Source organism: Hyla sarda, chromosome 9 (assembly GCF_029499605.1).
Source record: "Hyla sarda isolate aHylSar1 chromosome 9, aHylSar1.hap1, whole genome shotgun sequence".
NCBI lineage: Eukaryota > Metazoa > Chordata > Amphibia > Anura > Hylidae > Hyla > Hyla sarda.
Genome location: NC_079197.1, coordinates 20,652,330 through 20,669,050, shown reverse-complemented (window position 1 = coordinate 20,669,050; position 16,721 = coordinate 20,652,330). Strand labels below are relative to the sequence as shown.

Sequence of the window (16,721 nt, the reverse complement as noted above, 5' to 3'; positions counted from 1 at the left end):
ATATAATCTTTATTATTGGTGACTGTATTTAAAAACAGAATTTTAAAAGGAACGACAGCGGACAGACTACTAAGGCGTCTGGATGAGGGACTGAAACAAAAATGGGCCACAATGCATTAATAAGAAAATGGAGATACTAAGGTAACCCCCATCCTGGTGTATACACACATAAAAAAAGTATAGGCTGTAAAAAAACATACTAGCAAATATATACCAACATATGTAAACATATACACATATATAGGTGTTAATCCTGTATTGCACAATGCAGAACGCCACCCCAACAACGTTTCGCAACAAGCTTCCTCAGTGATATTCCCTGAGGAAGCTTGTTGCGAAACAACGTTGTTCGGGTGGCGTTCTGCATTAGGGTAAGATGTCCGCTTTATGCCTCTATGATGTGAGATGGGTGATTGACATTTGAGCCACATTTTCCAGGACCTTGGTGATTGCTGAACATTTGTGTATGGTACAATCCCGGTTCCTGGGGCTCTCTACTAATTCACCCATTTGCCACTTTCATAATTCCATACTTCATCCTGTTTTGTTTTGCGTTCATTCTTTTTCTCCCTGGGCATTGTGCAATACAGGATTAAACACCTATATATTCTTTCTGAGTGTATATGTTTACATATGTTGGTATATATTTGCTAGTATGTTTTTGTACAGCCTATACTTTTTTATGTGTGTGTACACCAGGATGGGGGTTACCTTAGTATCTCCATTTTCTTATTAATGTATTGTGGCCCATTTTAGTTTCAGTCCCTCATCCAGACGCCTTAGTAGTCTGTCCGCTGTCGTTCCTTTTAAAATTCTGTTTTTAAATACAGTCACCAATAATAAAGACTATGGGGGAGATTTATCAAAACCTGTGCAGAGGAAGAGTGTTGCAGTTGCCCATAGCAACCAATCAGATTGCCTCTTTAGAGGCCTGTGGAAAATGAAAGAAGCAATCTGATTGGTTGCTATGGGCAACTGTACCGCTCTTCCTCTGCACAGGTTTTGATAAATCTCCCCCTATATATACTTTTTCACTATTTTATGTCTCTGTGTAATTTTTTTTGGTTATTATTTGTATTTCTCTGTGTACCAGAGACATGGTTAAACAATAGGTCAGTATATTGTGCCCCTCTCTTTTGGTTGTTATGTTTTATTTATGTTTAAAAAAGCTGCCACTAGGTGTCTCCCTACATGTCCAGAGCACATTTCCACCCATCTCTTGCACCGACTTTGGACTCCTGTTGGCCTGGCAGAAGTCCAAAAATCAGGAAATCAGTATGGAGTGCTGAGGAGGGGGTGTGCAGCCTTAGCCAATCATAGCTCATCTCACACTGAACTGATCTGGGTTGTGTGTAGCAGAGTGAGGGAGGAAGTTCTCCCCTGTATGGCTTCAGATGATGTCACCCCTGCTGGGGAACGCCCCTTCCCAGTCTGTGAATCTGACTGAGCAGAAAATACAGAGCAATATCAAGGTAAAAAAACTAAAAAATAATAAAAAATAAAGGCAGGGGGTGGTTTATCATGATGGGGGCAGTGAACTGGGAGGATTATAAAATAACAAGATCATGAGAGTGCAGATAAAGTGAAGACCAGCTCACCCCGCCTCGGACAGCAGAGCTAGGATCCAGGTGCTGGACGGCACCAGCTAATCAGAAGAACAAAGAGAAATGGATCCAGCACGATGCAGATAAAATGATTTTAATCCATAAGACAAGGAGGATACAAGTAACGCGTTTCAAGCGCTGTATGCGCTCTTAGTCATACTTATGCCTAAAAGCGCATACAGCGCTTGAAACGCGTTACTTGTATCCTCCTTGTCTTATGGATTAAAATCATTTCATCTGCATCGAGCTGGATCCATCTCTCTTTGTTCTTAAGATCATGAGAGGTACTCTTTAACAAACAAACAAAAAAATTGAGAGAAGAATTTAGGAATGTAAATGTATTGGTCATATTTTTATATAAGGCGGAAATATCTAAATATTATAAAATCAATAGCATGATGTCATAGTCCTGAAGCACAGTGGTACCTAAGGCCAATTGTGAACTGGATATGAGAATGTGAATATTTATATACTAAAACTACTAAGCAAAATCGAGCGAAATAAGGATATGTTACCATCATTAGCACCATTATTGGTGTTTTTTGTGTTACTCTTGTACTGTATAGGCCTTGATTCACACACTGCATGCTGTTTGCTTACTTTTGCAGGCTCTGCGGGGCTCTCAGAAGCTGGTCCTCTCTGTGCTGTCTTCGGGCCAGGTCCCTGGAGGCCATGTCTCCAGTCATATCTACACCTGGGTCGATCCACAAGGTCGAAGTGTCTCCCCTCCCGGAGGGCTATCCCATAATAATAATCCGTCCGTGGGGGTCCCAGAAAAGGAGAAGAGGAGTCACCTACAGCTGCTACAGGAAGGGGATGAAAAGAAGGTGTGGGGGTAACACTGTATTCTAAGCAATCATTATATGGCATTCTACACAATCACTTGCAGTTTCCATTCTGGCCACTAGGGCTTAAGCTAAGTCTAAGCTTCCTGTTTTGTACAGATCATTTCCCAGTAATGCATTTCTTCTAAGGAGTACTGTGAAAGGTGACAAGAGTAGAGATATAACACTGGATCCAACACCATTCACAGCAGAGATCAGCATCCCCTCCTTTCTATAGAACCGTGTTTTCCAACCAGTGTGTCTGACTCCAGCTGTTTCAAAACTACAACTCCCAGCATGCCCGGACAGCCAACGGCTGTCCGGGCATGCTGGGAGTTGTAGTTTTGCAACAGCTGGAGCGATAGACCGCTATAGAATGACCTCTAAGAAGGTCTCCAATTTAGCTAAGTAGGATGGGTCCTACCATAAAGCATATCACTAAATGCTGTTAGAAAAAGCTCAGGCAAATTGGCAGCCCCATAATAAAGTACAAAAAAAAATTAATAAACAAGAAAATACAATCAGAAAATAGAGACAGATCTGAAAAAAAGAACGGGTTTCAGTATCTTGGTCAAATCCGGAAAAAAAAAAATCTAGCCGACACAATAATTTTAATCTAACGAAGTGCAGCAAAGCAAAAAAAACTAAGAAAATTCTTCAAAGTAGAATCGAATATTTATTCGTATAGAGCAAAACATAAACAAAACAAACAAAAACAATACAAATGTGACACAACAGCGCGTTTCGAGATTCCCATACATATGGTTAGGACATGCCAGGCTATCCTAATGTCCTGATGAAGGGGAAATCCCGAAACGCGTTGTTGTTGTAATGGTTTTATTTTGTTTATGTGTTTCTTATATGAATTAAAGGGGTATTCCAGGAAAAAAAACTTTTTTATTATATATATATATCAACTGACTCCAGAAAGTTAAACAGATTTTTTTAATTACTTCTATTAAAAAAATCTTAATCCTTTCTGTACTTATGAGCTTCTGAAGTTAAGGTTGTTCTTTTCTGTCTAAGTCCTCTCTGATGACACGTGTCTCAGGGGGAACCGCCTACTTTAGAAGCAAATCCCCATAGCAAATCTCTTCTAAACTGGTTTCCCGAGACAGGTGTCATCAGAGAGCACTTAGACAGAAAAGAACAACCTTAACTTCAGAAGCTCATAAGTACTGAAAGGATTAAGATTTTTAATAGAAGTAATTTACAAATCTTTTTGACTTTCTGGAGCCAGTTGATATATATAAAAAAGTTTTTTCCTGGAATATCCCTTTAATGTGTTATTCTATTTGGTTGGAGCGTTGTCGAATTTCCTACATTGTGGATATGTTTCACGCCAGGTTTGATCTTGCGATGTGAAGGCTCATCTGCAACTCCGTACTTTATTAGCAGCTCAAAGGGTTTCTAGTATAAAACTATATAGAGTCTACATAAGTTTTAGTCAAATGTAACATGTTTTTCCTCCCAAAAGGTGAACTTGGTGCTGGGAGAAGGGAGTTCCCTTGGGTTGCTTATTCGTGGAGGTGCGGAGTATTCACTAGGGATTTACATCACAGGAGTGGATCATGGCTCCGAAGCTGAGAGTACTGGACTTAAGGTAATTCTGCAGCTCTTGTAATGCTTGGCAATTCAAATGTTTAGTTCTTTTTGGCTTTTCTTTGTCTAAATTATATGACAGAAGTAGACACATTTCTCACATTAAAGGGGTATTCCGGGATTTTTTTATTTGATTGTGCTACAGGGGTGGTACAGTTAGTGTAGATCATAATATAGTGTCTGTACCTGTCTTTCGTGGTCTCACAGTTCTTCTGTGATCTTTGCCCCAATGTTTATTTTTAACAGCATACAAAATGAGTGTCGTCTGAGGCTTTTCCCAGGTTGCAGTGCAGCCCGAGACATTACATCACTAGTCAGGTGTTGAAAGAGAGCCTGTGCTTCAATGGGTGGAGTGGCCGCTGGGTGGGAGGGAGATCAGTCTCCATAGGGCTGCAGGGAATTTTGGTTTCAAGCACAGCATGCATGAAAGGGGGCTCAGCTGTGCTGCCATTGGTGGGATGACTGATGTGTAGGAGGTAGAAAAGTGATAGTTACAAACAAGAAATCCTGGGACTTGTAGTTTGAGGAAGGAAGCTCCAACAGGAAATAGACATTTAACAAAAAAGAAAGCAGCAGCGTTATGGTGGACTCACAACACAGCCATTTCACCCCAAGACGAGCGCAGATCCTTCCTAAGCATGTCCATTACTGTCTGGCAGGTAAGGACTAAAGTCACCTTATGCTGGATAACCCCATTAAGTATAAAGATTGAATATTTTCCATAGCATCTCTAATATGTGATATATCAGGGACAACGCTTTCTCATCAAATGGAGTATTGATCACTACAGGAGCCGAGTTGACATATTCTGAATTATTTTTGCCTTATTGCCTTCATCTGTTTCTACTCCCAGGTGGGTGATCAGATTCTGGATGTCAATGGGATCAGCTTCCTGTCCATTCCTCATGATGAAGCTGTCAGGATTCTTCGCTCCTCACGACACCTGATGATGACTGTCAGGGATGTAGGTCGGATCCCGCACGCTCGTACTGTTGTGGATGAGACACAGTGGCTCAGTAGCTCCTACACCGGAAATGGAGACCCACTTACAACTACAGGGTAGGTCATGGTGGTTCTTATAACTTTATATATTCAGGGACTGTCTCTTTGTCTACATGTAATGGCAGAACAATGAAAAAAGATGCTGATGAGTACGGCACCTTTAGTCTGATGAAGTATGTCACCTTTAGTCTGATGAAGTATGGCACCTTTTGTCTGATGAGTATGGCACCTTTAGTCTGATGAAGTATGGCAGTTTTGGTATAATGAAGTATGGCAGTTTTGGTATCATGAAGTATGGCGGCTTTGGTATCATGAATTATGGCATGTTGACTATAATAGGCATGACTTGACTGAGGGTAGTGACAGCAGACATAGAAGTCTTGACTTACTGACATGCGGCTGTAGGTTAGGCCTGAGGCCTTCATGTGTACTGGACACTGGCTCTGAGACGTCTGGACTGAACTTGACCTCAGGATCTAAGAGCAATGAATGATCAAAGAGAAAGATTGCAGCTCCTCCCCTTCTTATAAAGGGGGCTGTGCAAGGAGCCCATAGGTCAAGCTGCAGGTCACCTGGTTAGCTGGTGCTCTCTGGGTAACAAAGATGTGAATTGAACATGTGACCACATTATCATGTGACTAACTCAAAGGTCCTTTATACATAATACATATAACACTATGGGGGAGGCGCTGCAGGAGAGCCCCTAGGACACAGAAGGACTCAACGTGACAGGGCCTAAGTACTGTACAGGACTATATCCCATACTGGGACATCACACATGAGAGAGTCGGGGTCCCAACAGTTGGACCCCCCTGTTCTGTGGATAGGGGACAAGTTCATTTTCGTTCAAGTTCTCCGTTAAAGGGGTTATCCAGGAAAAAACTTTTTTTATATATCAACTGGCTCCAGAAAGTTAAACAGATTTGTAAATTACTTCTATTAAAAAATCTTAATCCTTTCAGTACTTATGAGCTTCTGAAGTTTAGGTTGTTCTTTTCTGTCTAAGTAATCTCTGATGACACGTGTCTCGGGAACCGCCCAGTTTAGAAGAGGTTTGCTATGGGAATTTGCTTCTAAACTGGGCGTTTCCCGAGACACGTGTCATCAGAGATTACTTAGACAGAAAAGAACAACCTTAACTTCAGAAGCTCATAAGTACTGAAAGGATTAAGATTTTTTTAATAGAAGTAATTTACAAATCTGTTTAACTTTCTGGAACCAGTTGATATATAAAAAAAAAGTTTTTTCCTGGAATACCCCTTTAAGGTTGCTGAGAGGATGCCACAAATGGCCATTATACGCATGCTGCGTTGGAGGCATAAAAGATAGAGTTGTTTAATATTTGATCACAATCCCAAAATACTAAGAAATGCAGCATGCCTGCTCCGTCCATGATATCCGTCGGAAAACGCCGCCAAACATACTGCCGCAGAGTGCTTGCAATAGCAAGTGATATCTAATATGTTTTAGAGAGCTATAACAAATACATTACTAAATGAATATGAAACAAACACATCTATAATGTTAGATACGTAGACTCAGGGGAAGAGTCCTAACTATTACGGTTAAGATCACAAAGACAGAAATCATAGGTAAGTAGCTTTGTGTTTCACCATTTGTGATCGCATTATGAGCGTTCATTTAGATGAAATAATTATACAGTAGGAAGCGGGCTGCGGTTTATGTTCACCTCATTTTATTTCTTTTTTCATTTTTTTTGCAAATGTTCAGTAATTGCCTGTAAAATTCTCTTACGCGGAGTGAACGCATGAGCCAGCGTTGGAAGGGAAATGTTCTTTATGAGATTTTAACCCCTCGACTACCTAGTTGCCTAATGTCCAATATAGACATTACTAGCCAGTGAGAAAAGCCAATCACAAGGACACAGGCTGAAGCTGCATCTCATAGGAATAAACTGAGACCCTATAGTAGTGGTCTGCAAACTGTGGACCTCCAGTTGTTGCAGAATCTATAGTATATCTCAGTGGTCTTCAACCTGCGGACCTCCAGATGTTGCAAAACTACAACTCCCAGCATGCCCGGACAGCCGTCGGCTGTCCGGGCATGCTGGGAGTTGTAGTTTTGAAACATCTGGAGGTCCGCAGGTTGGAGACCCCTGGTATATCTTATAAAATGTAGCTTAACATTGCTTGAGGAGCTGACAGGGAGAAACCAATCACAAGGACACAGGCTGAAGCTGCATCTCATAGGAATAAACTGAGACCCTATAGTAGTGGTGTGCAAACTGTGGACCTCCAGTTGTTGCAGAATCTATAGTGTATCCTAGAAGATGTAGCCCCACGTTGACAGGGAGAAACCAATCACAAGGACACAGGCTGAAGCTGCATCTCATAGGAATAAACTGAGACCCTATAGTAGTGGTCTGCAAACTGCGGACCTCCAGTTGTTGCAGAATCTATAGTATATCTCAGTGGTCTTCAACCTGCGGACCTCCAGATGTTGCAAAACTACAACTCCCAGCATGCCCGGACAGCCGTTCGCTGTCCGGGCATGCTGGGAGTTGTAGTTTTGAAACATCTGGAGGTCCGCAGGTTGAATAGGAATAAACTGAGACCCTATAGCAGTGGTCTGCAAACTGTGGACTGCTAGATGTGTGGTATGGGGGGTGTGATGCAGGGCAGATGGAATTACCCTAGGGGCAGATGGCATTAACCCCTTGTATGCTTGACGCCAGGGTGTGGTTTATCCTCAATACCACCCGAAGGTATACTGCTGGATCCTGCGCTAGGCATGGTCGCAATAATGACTCCAACGCCAAGTTACGGACAACGTTAGCTTTACTGAGTGACAGATGGTACAGTCTTTACAGTTCAGCCAGGGCCCATGGAGGTGACCAGTGACTTTAGAGACCTTAAGGGCTTTCTGGGACTTGCATTGGTTTTGGACAATATAGTGCAGGCCACTCTGACTTGACAATAAATGACAGTGACTGACTTGACTTGATAGGAGACAGACTAAGCTGTGACTTTATCTTACTTGTAGACTTGTAGCTGCAGGACGGACTTGAGGCTCCTATGACTCCAGACTCTTAGGCTCGACTGCACCTCAGCAAAGACTCATGAACTAAGAGAGAGAAGAGACTCTTCCCAGGGCTTTTATGGGGGAGACTCTGGTGGGGTCCCATTGGTCACCCTTAAGTCACCTGGTCACTGATACCTCCTGGGAAACAATCACATGATAACTGGTGATCACATGTTAACCTTTCCTAAAGATACAACATTCTTATATACATAACATAGGGGATAATATACAATTACAGTAGAACAGGGGTGGGCCCAGGGGACACTGCAGGGAGCCCCCTGAGGAAGGAGGGAAAGCGCACTCAGGGTCAGGGTTCAGGGGAGCATTCATACATACAGCATGGGTGAGTAATAGGAGTTTTATGTATGGGCTTTCTATTGTTGTATTGTTGCACTTTTTACAGTGTTAGTGACCGAAGATCATAGCCCATTGTGGTCACAAATGTAATATGGTCTCAGGTCCATTTCTTCTATATTGAGAGCCATACTGTGTTACTATTAGCCCATATTTACTATCAAATAAGAAGTATATAGTTTGATGCCTTTGTATACACCCCTTGTGTGTTGGTTTGCATACCTCCACAGTGCGGTTTTGACTTTTTGATATAAACGTACTTGATAACTATATTCTTAGTGTTCTTATATTCCTTAGTGTTTGAGATATTATTCAAGAAAGCCATTTAATTTTATTCAGTAGTTGTGTATAATGTTGATACAAGTTGATACAGGATGTATATCCTATTAATATGTCCATAATGGTGACCCTAAGCAGGGAGGCTGCCTGACAGGGCAGCAAGGGTACGGGGTAACAACTCCTGTACTGGGCCACCACAGATGTGTCAAAACTACAACTCCCAGCATGCCCAGACAGCCATTGGCTGTCCAGGCATGCTGGGGGTTGTAGTTATGCAACATCTAGAGGTCCACAGTTTGGAGACCATTGCCATAGATGCTCATTTCTATATTTGTCATACATCTGGAAAGAAAACTACTGGACCCACTGGGCCACTAACAGACTTGGCTTAGGGCTAAACCAATGAGCTAAAATTAAGCGCCTGTGCATTCTTCACCCCCGCAGGGACAGGTACTAAACAAGTGGGCTCAAATAGTCATTGCCAAAAACGACAGCAATATGACACCTATACAAACTTTAGGAACCAAAGGTACCTATCGAGCAAGCACTGTGATGAGGAAAGAGCCCCTAAAAATCTTTGGGCACCCGAGACTGTGGTGACAGTTGAGAGCTTGGCAATGTTCCGAAGTCCCATAGAGAATCAATAGAGCGGTGGCCGCAGGTGCTCAGTTCATTCTAGGGGTCATTTCACCTCTGTTCAGGTCATTGGTGGGAGTTGCAGCAGTTGGACCCCCAGGATCAACTAGATATCCCAGAACCTAGAGGGGACCCTGTTTGACACGTTTTAACATCAGCCTATGTTCGTGTACTAGTGAGCCTCAAAGCACCACCTTATCTGCCATTTGTCATCTTCCTGAAACAATTCATCCAATAACCAGTTTAAATTCTTGCGTAGAGGTAAAAAAGCTGGAGAAGTTATTCTCAAAACTGTACTTGAGCTGAATACGATCAATATTATATTGTCAATAATTCATCTGAATAGCCGGCATGTAATACTACATGTTCCACGTACAAACCACAGATGCGGCTTTCCTCAATGATATTAAGTGATCACTAAGGATTAGAGACCTGGACTTAAAGCCTTCAGCTTAAAGGGGTACTTTGGCCCCAAAACATCTTATCCCCTATCCAAAGGATAGGGGATAAGATGTCAGATTTTGGGGGTCCCGCTGCTGGGGACCCCCCACAATCTAGCATGCAGCACCCACCTGTAACCACTGCAGGAAGCGCTGAAGGCTCTCAGTGTTATGCCTACTGACCACGGGGACGGAGTATCATGATGTCATGCCCCGCCCCCTCAATGCAAGTCTATGGGAGGGGGCGTGACGGCCGTCACGCCCCCTCCCATAGACTTGCATTGAGGTGGCGGGGCGTGATGTCACACGGGGGCGAAGTCGTGACATCACGATACTCCGTCCCTGTGGTCGGGAAGCATAACATTGAGAGCCTCCAGCGCTTCCTGCAGTGCTTACAGGTGGGTGCTGCGTGCTAGAGTTTGGGGGTCCCCAGCGGCGGGACCCTCGCGATCAGATATCTTATCCCCTATCCTTTGGATAGGGGATAAGATGTCTTGGGGCCGGAGTACCCCTTTAACATCATGGCAATAACAACTACTGCTGCATGTTACTAGACTGTACGGCAGAAGTTGCCAAAACCACACCCACTCTCTGACATCACTCATTGCTCTGTACCTATTGGCTGAAGCTGCACCCCACTGACTTTCTGCTCTGCCCGCCCTCTACATGGACTCTTCATATAATACTATTAAAGGGGTATTCCAGAACTTTTATTCTAGTTCCACAACAATTTTTCTTGAGAAATACTTAACATGGGCAATACAAACCCATCATGGGGGAAAAAGGGCAACACTGTTATCAATATAGTCAATGTGTAAACAATGCCTAAAAGCATAACATATGTATCAGTATCATATCTATACAAGGATGAAAACGATGTTACAAAAAAAAAAAAAAAAAAGAGAATTAAGGTCCATGCAAAAAATTAGCAAAAAAGAGGATTTGTACAATTCTTGGTACTAAGAGGTTTTATTGGGCTGTGGAATCGGAAAAGCTTATCTAGGGTTGCCATGTTTTTTCAGAGCCCTATCAGATCTGATGGAGCACACCTTTTCATACCATAATCCGAGAGAATCTTTTAGTAACTTTATTGGTGAATAAGTGGGAGGTTTTCCATTGGGCGGTAATATGTATTTTTGCTGCCATGCAAATGATTTGTAAACGTTCATGGGACCGGTGCTTAAAGTATATCTGTCGTTATAAAAACCATTTGATATGTCATAAAGATATATTGAAAGTTAAAATAGGTCAGGGCCTTAGTGTTCAGTCCACGAACAATCAGTAGAAGTAGGACGAGTCGGGAGAAGTGTCACATGACCAACACGGACTCATAATGTCTATGGGACCGTCCTGCTTACATAGAAACAGAGCGGTGAGAGAAGTGTGCAGCAGCGCGGTTCTCTCTTCGCTCGTTCTACTGATCGGTCGGGGTCTGAACACTCAGACCACAAACGATAAAGACTAGAGGTATGTAAAAAGTTTTTATGATGACACTTTGAACTTATCAATATATACTCACCTGCCTTCATCACCCACCCCTGCAGTTCGCTGGCATAAGGTCCCTGCTGCTCACAACTTCTTTTGACATGTCACCCCAGCATCGGGATCAGGGCAAATGAGTATCGTTTGTAAGTTTTAAAGCACCTTGAAAAATTCTCATACTGAAATACCCCTTTAATACCAAGAGCTCTCTGAGGTGGGTTAAGATTAATTTAAAAGGGGTTGTCCAGCAAAAGAAACAACCTGTGTATGGTGTCAAAAAGTATAATAAAGCAACTTACTAATATAATGTTATTAGCCATACTGCACATATCCTATATATCAGCTCTGTTCCCTACCTTGTAGCTGTGATCACATCACATTCTCTAAATTCAGAGAGCTTCCCTCCCTCCTCTCCCCTCCTGTCTTCTCAGGACAAGACCATTGATGTGAAGAGAGGAGCTCATATTACTGCTCATTAGATTGTAAGGCACCGGGAATCCTTTTTAATATATGACAGCAGTGAGCCTGTTATGATGGAAATTACTGTGACGAGAAAGGCTTCCTGCTGCTTTGAAATGTGATGAACAGTAATATGAGCTCCCTTCTTCACATCAATGGCCTTGTCCTGAGCAAACAGGACAGGAGGGGGTGCAGGGACGGGAGAATACTTTCAAAGTGTAAATGTCTCAGCTACAAGGGAGAGAGCAGAGTTGATAATGGAGAGATCTCTGCACTATGGCTAATAACATTATATCAGTAGGTTGCTTTATTATACTTTTTGACACTACACACAAGTCGTTTCTTTTGCTAGACAACCCTTTTAGCTTTACTATATTTTTAGTTGACATATAAGTAACGTGTGTAAGTTTCATTGAAATATCTTGAGCTGTTTGAAACATAATAAGCAAGAAAAGTGCAGCTGACTAAGAGCAACTGCTTGAAACGCGTCGGCGTTTACTCCCCATTTTAGAGTGACATGTCACTTGCCACTTGCTGTGGCATCCTTTTTAGATTTTATGTGCACGATTAAAAGTTAAGTTTTAAGGATCCTTTTTCACTGGGAGCTGGATTTTTGCCTTTTGAATCTTTCTGTTTGAAACATGCATACATATATACACACGTTAGGTATATATATATATATTTTTTTTTTTTTCATTTTTTGCACTATAGCTGTATAGCATTTCATGTTTTATCTGCATCTTTGTGCTAGCAGTGTGCTGCTGTATACTCCTGTTGCTGTATATATATAGATTAATACTTACTAATTGAAGAATTCTTCACATCATGCTGTAAATAACCAACAGGGCAGACAACAAAGCCGAAAACGATTAACCGGACCCAAATGAGCTTCACACTCAATTATTAATATTATTTCTTTGACTATGAAGACTAAAAATACAATAGTTTAATTTCTTATACCTTAAAGGGGTAGTCCAGTGGTGAAAAACGTATCCCCTATCCTAAGGATAGGGGATAAGTTTGAGATCGCGGGGGGTCCGACCACTGGGGCCCCCTGCGATCTCTCTGTACGGGGGCCAGGCTCTCCGGCTATATAGCGGGTGTCGACCACCGCACGAAGCGGCGGCCGACACGCCCCCTCAATACATCTCTATGGCAGAGCCGGAGATTGCCAAAGGCAGCGCTCCGGTGTGAGGTGTTTTTTTGCGCCCCCGTAGATCCATGCGTCCGCTCCTCCCCCAGCTCTCCGAACATTTCCAAAGCTAGAACTGGGGGAGGGCAGAGCAAGAGGAGGTTCACGCCCCCTCCCTCATCTCGGCTGGACGCAGATCTCTATGGCCCGCCCCCTCCCTGAGGACATAGATCTCCACGGCAGGTCCCCTCCCTCATCTCCCCTCCCTGAGGACGTAAATCTCCACGGCAGGTCCCCTCCCTCATCTCCCCGAGCTGAGTACGTAGAGCAGTGCTCCCAATGAGCTCTATGTGTAAAAGGGGACATAGAGCTCATTGGGAGCACTGCTCTACGTCCTCAGCTCGGGGAGATGAGGGAGGGGACCTGCCGTGGAGATTTACGTCCTCAGGGAGGGGAGATGAGGGAGGGGACCTGCCGTGGAGATCTATGTCCTCAGGGAGGGGGCATGCTGTAGAGATCTGCGTCCAGCCGAGATGAGGGAGGGGGCGTGAACCTCCTCCCTCCCCTTGTTCTGCCCTCCCCCAGTTCTAGCTTCGGAAATGTTTGGAGAGCTGGGGGAGGAGCGGACGCATGGATCTACGGGGGCGCAAAAAACCACCTCACACCGGCTTTGCCATAGAGTTGTATTGAGGGGGCGTGTCGGCCGCCGCTTCGTGCGGAGGTCGACATGCCCCCTTCCTGCGGGCTGTCGGGGCTCCGTACAGGAGATGGGGCCCCCCGCGATCTGCAACTTATCCCCTATCCTTAGGATAGAGGATAAGTTGTTCACCACTGGATATCTCCTTCAAGAATTCTTGAATGTAAAGGAACAACAAAAGCGACAAAATAGATAACGTGCCCTGTGAATGTCATCCGAAGCAATAACATAAAGCAGTACACCGCTCTCTCCACAACATTCAGTATTTCTATGTCACTGTTTCACCATCAGATATCTTTCCTAGAATCATTTCTTTGTTCTTTCCGGTCTCCATGGGAAAAAAACATCTCTAGATATCCCTTTATATGCCCCGCAGGAAAAGCCACTTTGTGCGCACCACACCACACAAAGACGCAACGGAATAAGCACGATTTTCTTTCTCTCCACAGGATCTTATGGAACTCCTCAACGGAATCCACCACAAAGGTAACACATATGTTCTGATGATTTGTTTTAGGTTTTCATGGGATTTTAATAATACAAAACAATTTTATTACTATAACACAAAGGGGGCGTTTAAAGCATAGCTGTCATTTTATGTAACTTTTCAGGCTATGTTGCTCTGTGTGTACATGAGGAGCAGCACTATTTCTGGTCATTATGTAACTTGTATATGGTATTTTTTTTAATGGTAGATTTCTGCTCTGCAGGCTTTATCTATAATTTGCAGTTCTTCCAGAGCTGATGGGTGGAATTCCCTCCTCCGCCCTCCATAGACTTGTATTGCTTGCCTTACAGACAGAGAACAAAGCTGAGCTGATCTTCAGAGAAGAAAATTTGAGCACCAGAAGGTTGGGGACGAGTAGGGTCGCCACATGGCTGGTATTTTACCGCCAAAGCCGGTATTTTGGCCACCCTGCCGGTATTTTTTTTAAATTAAAAATACCGTCCATTTATCCAACCAATCCTCCAACTCCTGGAATGTTGCACCATATACTATACTAGTGTTCCCCAACCAGAGCACCTGCAGCTGTTGCAGAACTACAACTACCAGCATGCCCGGACAGCCAACGGCTGTCCAGGCATGCTGGGAGTTGTAGTTTTGCAACAGCTGAAGGCACCCCTGGTTGGGAAACACTGACCTATACTATATACTACTTTATAGTCCAACATGCTGGGAGTTGTAGTTTTGCAACAGCTGGAGGCACCCCTGGTTGGAAAACACTGACCTATACTATATACTACTATATAGTCCAACATGCTGGGAGTTGTAGTTTTGCAACAGCTGGAAGCACCCCTGGTTGGAAAACACTGACCTATACTATATACTACTATATTGTCCAACATCCTGGGAGTTGTGTTTGGGGCAGCTGCTGAGCCACAGGCTGTATCAGGGCATGTTGGGAGTTGTAGTTTTGCAACAGCTGGAGGCACCCCTGGTTGGGAAACACTGACCTATACTATATAGTACTATATAGTCCAACATGCTGGGAGTTGTAGTTTTCGTTTGGGGCAGCTGCTGAGCCACAGGCTGTATCAGGGCATGCTGGGAGTTGTAGTTAGTAACTAACTGCAACTCCCGAATTGAATAAAAAAAAAGCGATCAAAAAGTCACATAAAAAAAAATGGTACTATTAAAAACTACAGATTGGGGCACAAAAAATAAGCCCTCATACAGGCCCGTATAAGGAGAAACAAAAAAGCTATAGGGGTCAGCATAGGACAAAATTCCACCCACATATGTGTATCCTGTGATGTCACACATATATAATTAATTATGCAAATTAGCGTGCCCGGTATTTTTTTGCAAGAAAGGTGGCAACCCTAGTGGTGAGGGTGACTGGTAGTTTGCGAACAGGAGAAAGAAGCATTTTTGTATAATAAGATACATTACAAAGTTTCTTATATTTTGCAGAGTGCTGAAAAATACTGCTTATACTCGAGTATATACGGTATAATACCACACACAACCTGGGGGCAGGTGTGGTGCTGTTTTTGAAAGAAATTAGCTATTTTTCTGATCCTGGATTACCCATTTAATATAAATGTTTATATTCTCACGAGCAGAGAGATTTTACTTCATATTGCCTGTGGCCGCATCTGCGCATGTACAATCATCGCTGACAGGCGAAATGAAGGAGAGGAGGAGGATCTGCACAGGGCCAGAGAGCCTTTGAATGTCCGGGCATGCTAGTTTTGCAACACCTGGAGTCACTCTTGTTGCCTTACGGCATAGTTATTTGTACATATAGGGAAGGAAGGGCACCAACACAAAAGCATAAAGAGCAGCACAGAACACCATAAAATAAAAGGCTAGTCCTAAAAAAAGATGACAACTTCCTGTTCTGCTATATCTCATTGCATTACTCAGTGCAGGATCGGAATACATTATACAAGTATTGATTTGAATAGTATGATATCTCGGCACAGCACCATTACATCACTGTACAAATAGCACGATAAGGCACCGTGCCCCCACACACCACCCACATATAGCACTCTCGTTCTCTTATGTAGAATCAAAGGTCTGTGAGCCCCCCTAGGAGCAAACGCTTCCTCTGCATCCTCTTTTGCTATGATGTATTATACTGCACAATGAAACCTATCTCACAATTATTATTTCTAAGCAGTTAATGCATATCTCCAGTGTTTTTGTTTGATGTTTCACACCCCAGGGGTGCGCTATTACAATGTTGTATTTTCAATGTAAAGTTTCAAACCACCAGCTTATATATTTTATAGCTTTGTTTTCTTTTGTGTCCTATATTGAAATGAATAGAATTTTTTTTTTAAAGGAGAATTGTGTGTGGTGAGGGTGTGATGCAGGGCAGATGGAATTACATTAGGGGCAGATGGCATTAAACCCTTGTGTTAGTGACGCCAGGGCGTGGTTTATCCTCTACACCACCTGAAGGAATACCGCTGGATCCTGGGCTAGGCATGGGGGCAAATAATGACTCTGACGCCAAGTTACGGAACAACGGCAGCTTTACTGAGACAGACAGGTGTAACAGTCTATACAGCTTGGCTAGGCCCAAGGAGTTGACCAGTGACTTCAGAGACCTTAGGGCTTGCTGGGACTTATAGTGGACTGGGACAATATGGATACAGGCCACGCTGACTTGAGAGAGGATGACTTGGACTGACTTGACTATGACTGACTTCACC

General features: G+C 43.3%; 1 protein-coding gene and 1 long non-coding RNA gene across 11 annotated transcripts in view; one reads left to right on the top strand and one right to left on the bottom strand.

Annotated features, from left to right (window-relative positions):
- Positions 1–16,721, bottom strand: part of LOC130291252 (uncharacterized) — a 200,850-nt gene that overhangs the window by 108,671 nt on the left and 75,458 nt on the right. For 6 of the 9 annotated variants that reach the window (XR_008847848.1, XR_008847838.1, XR_008847849.1 and 3 more), the window contains 2 exons: positions 2,205–2,407; positions 1,763–1,893 (listed from right to left, as the gene is read on the bottom strand). The exons of 2 other annotated variants lie outside the window; for them this stretch is intronic. This is a non-coding gene — a long non-coding RNA (uncharacterized LOC130291252). Of the gene's footprint in view, positions 1–1,762; positions 1,894–2,204; positions 2,408–16,721 lie in introns of those variants that run through there. One more of the 9 variants, XR_008847840.1, reaches the window with a different exon arrangement.
- Positions 1–16,721, top strand: part of WHRN (whirlin) — a 134,809-nt gene that overhangs the window by 70,024 nt on the left and 48,064 nt on the right. For both annotated transcript variants that reach the window (XM_056539829.1, XM_056539830.1), the window contains exons 3-6: positions 2,213–2,431; positions 3,906–4,031; positions 4,884–5,089; positions 14,003–14,039. In XM_056539829.1, coding sequence (XP_056395804.1) covers positions 2,213–2,431; positions 3,906–4,031; positions 4,884–5,089; positions 14,003–14,039 — 588 coding nt within the window. The remainder of the gene's footprint in view (positions 1–2,212; positions 2,432–3,905; positions 4,032–4,883; positions 5,090–14,002; positions 14,040–16,721) is intronic.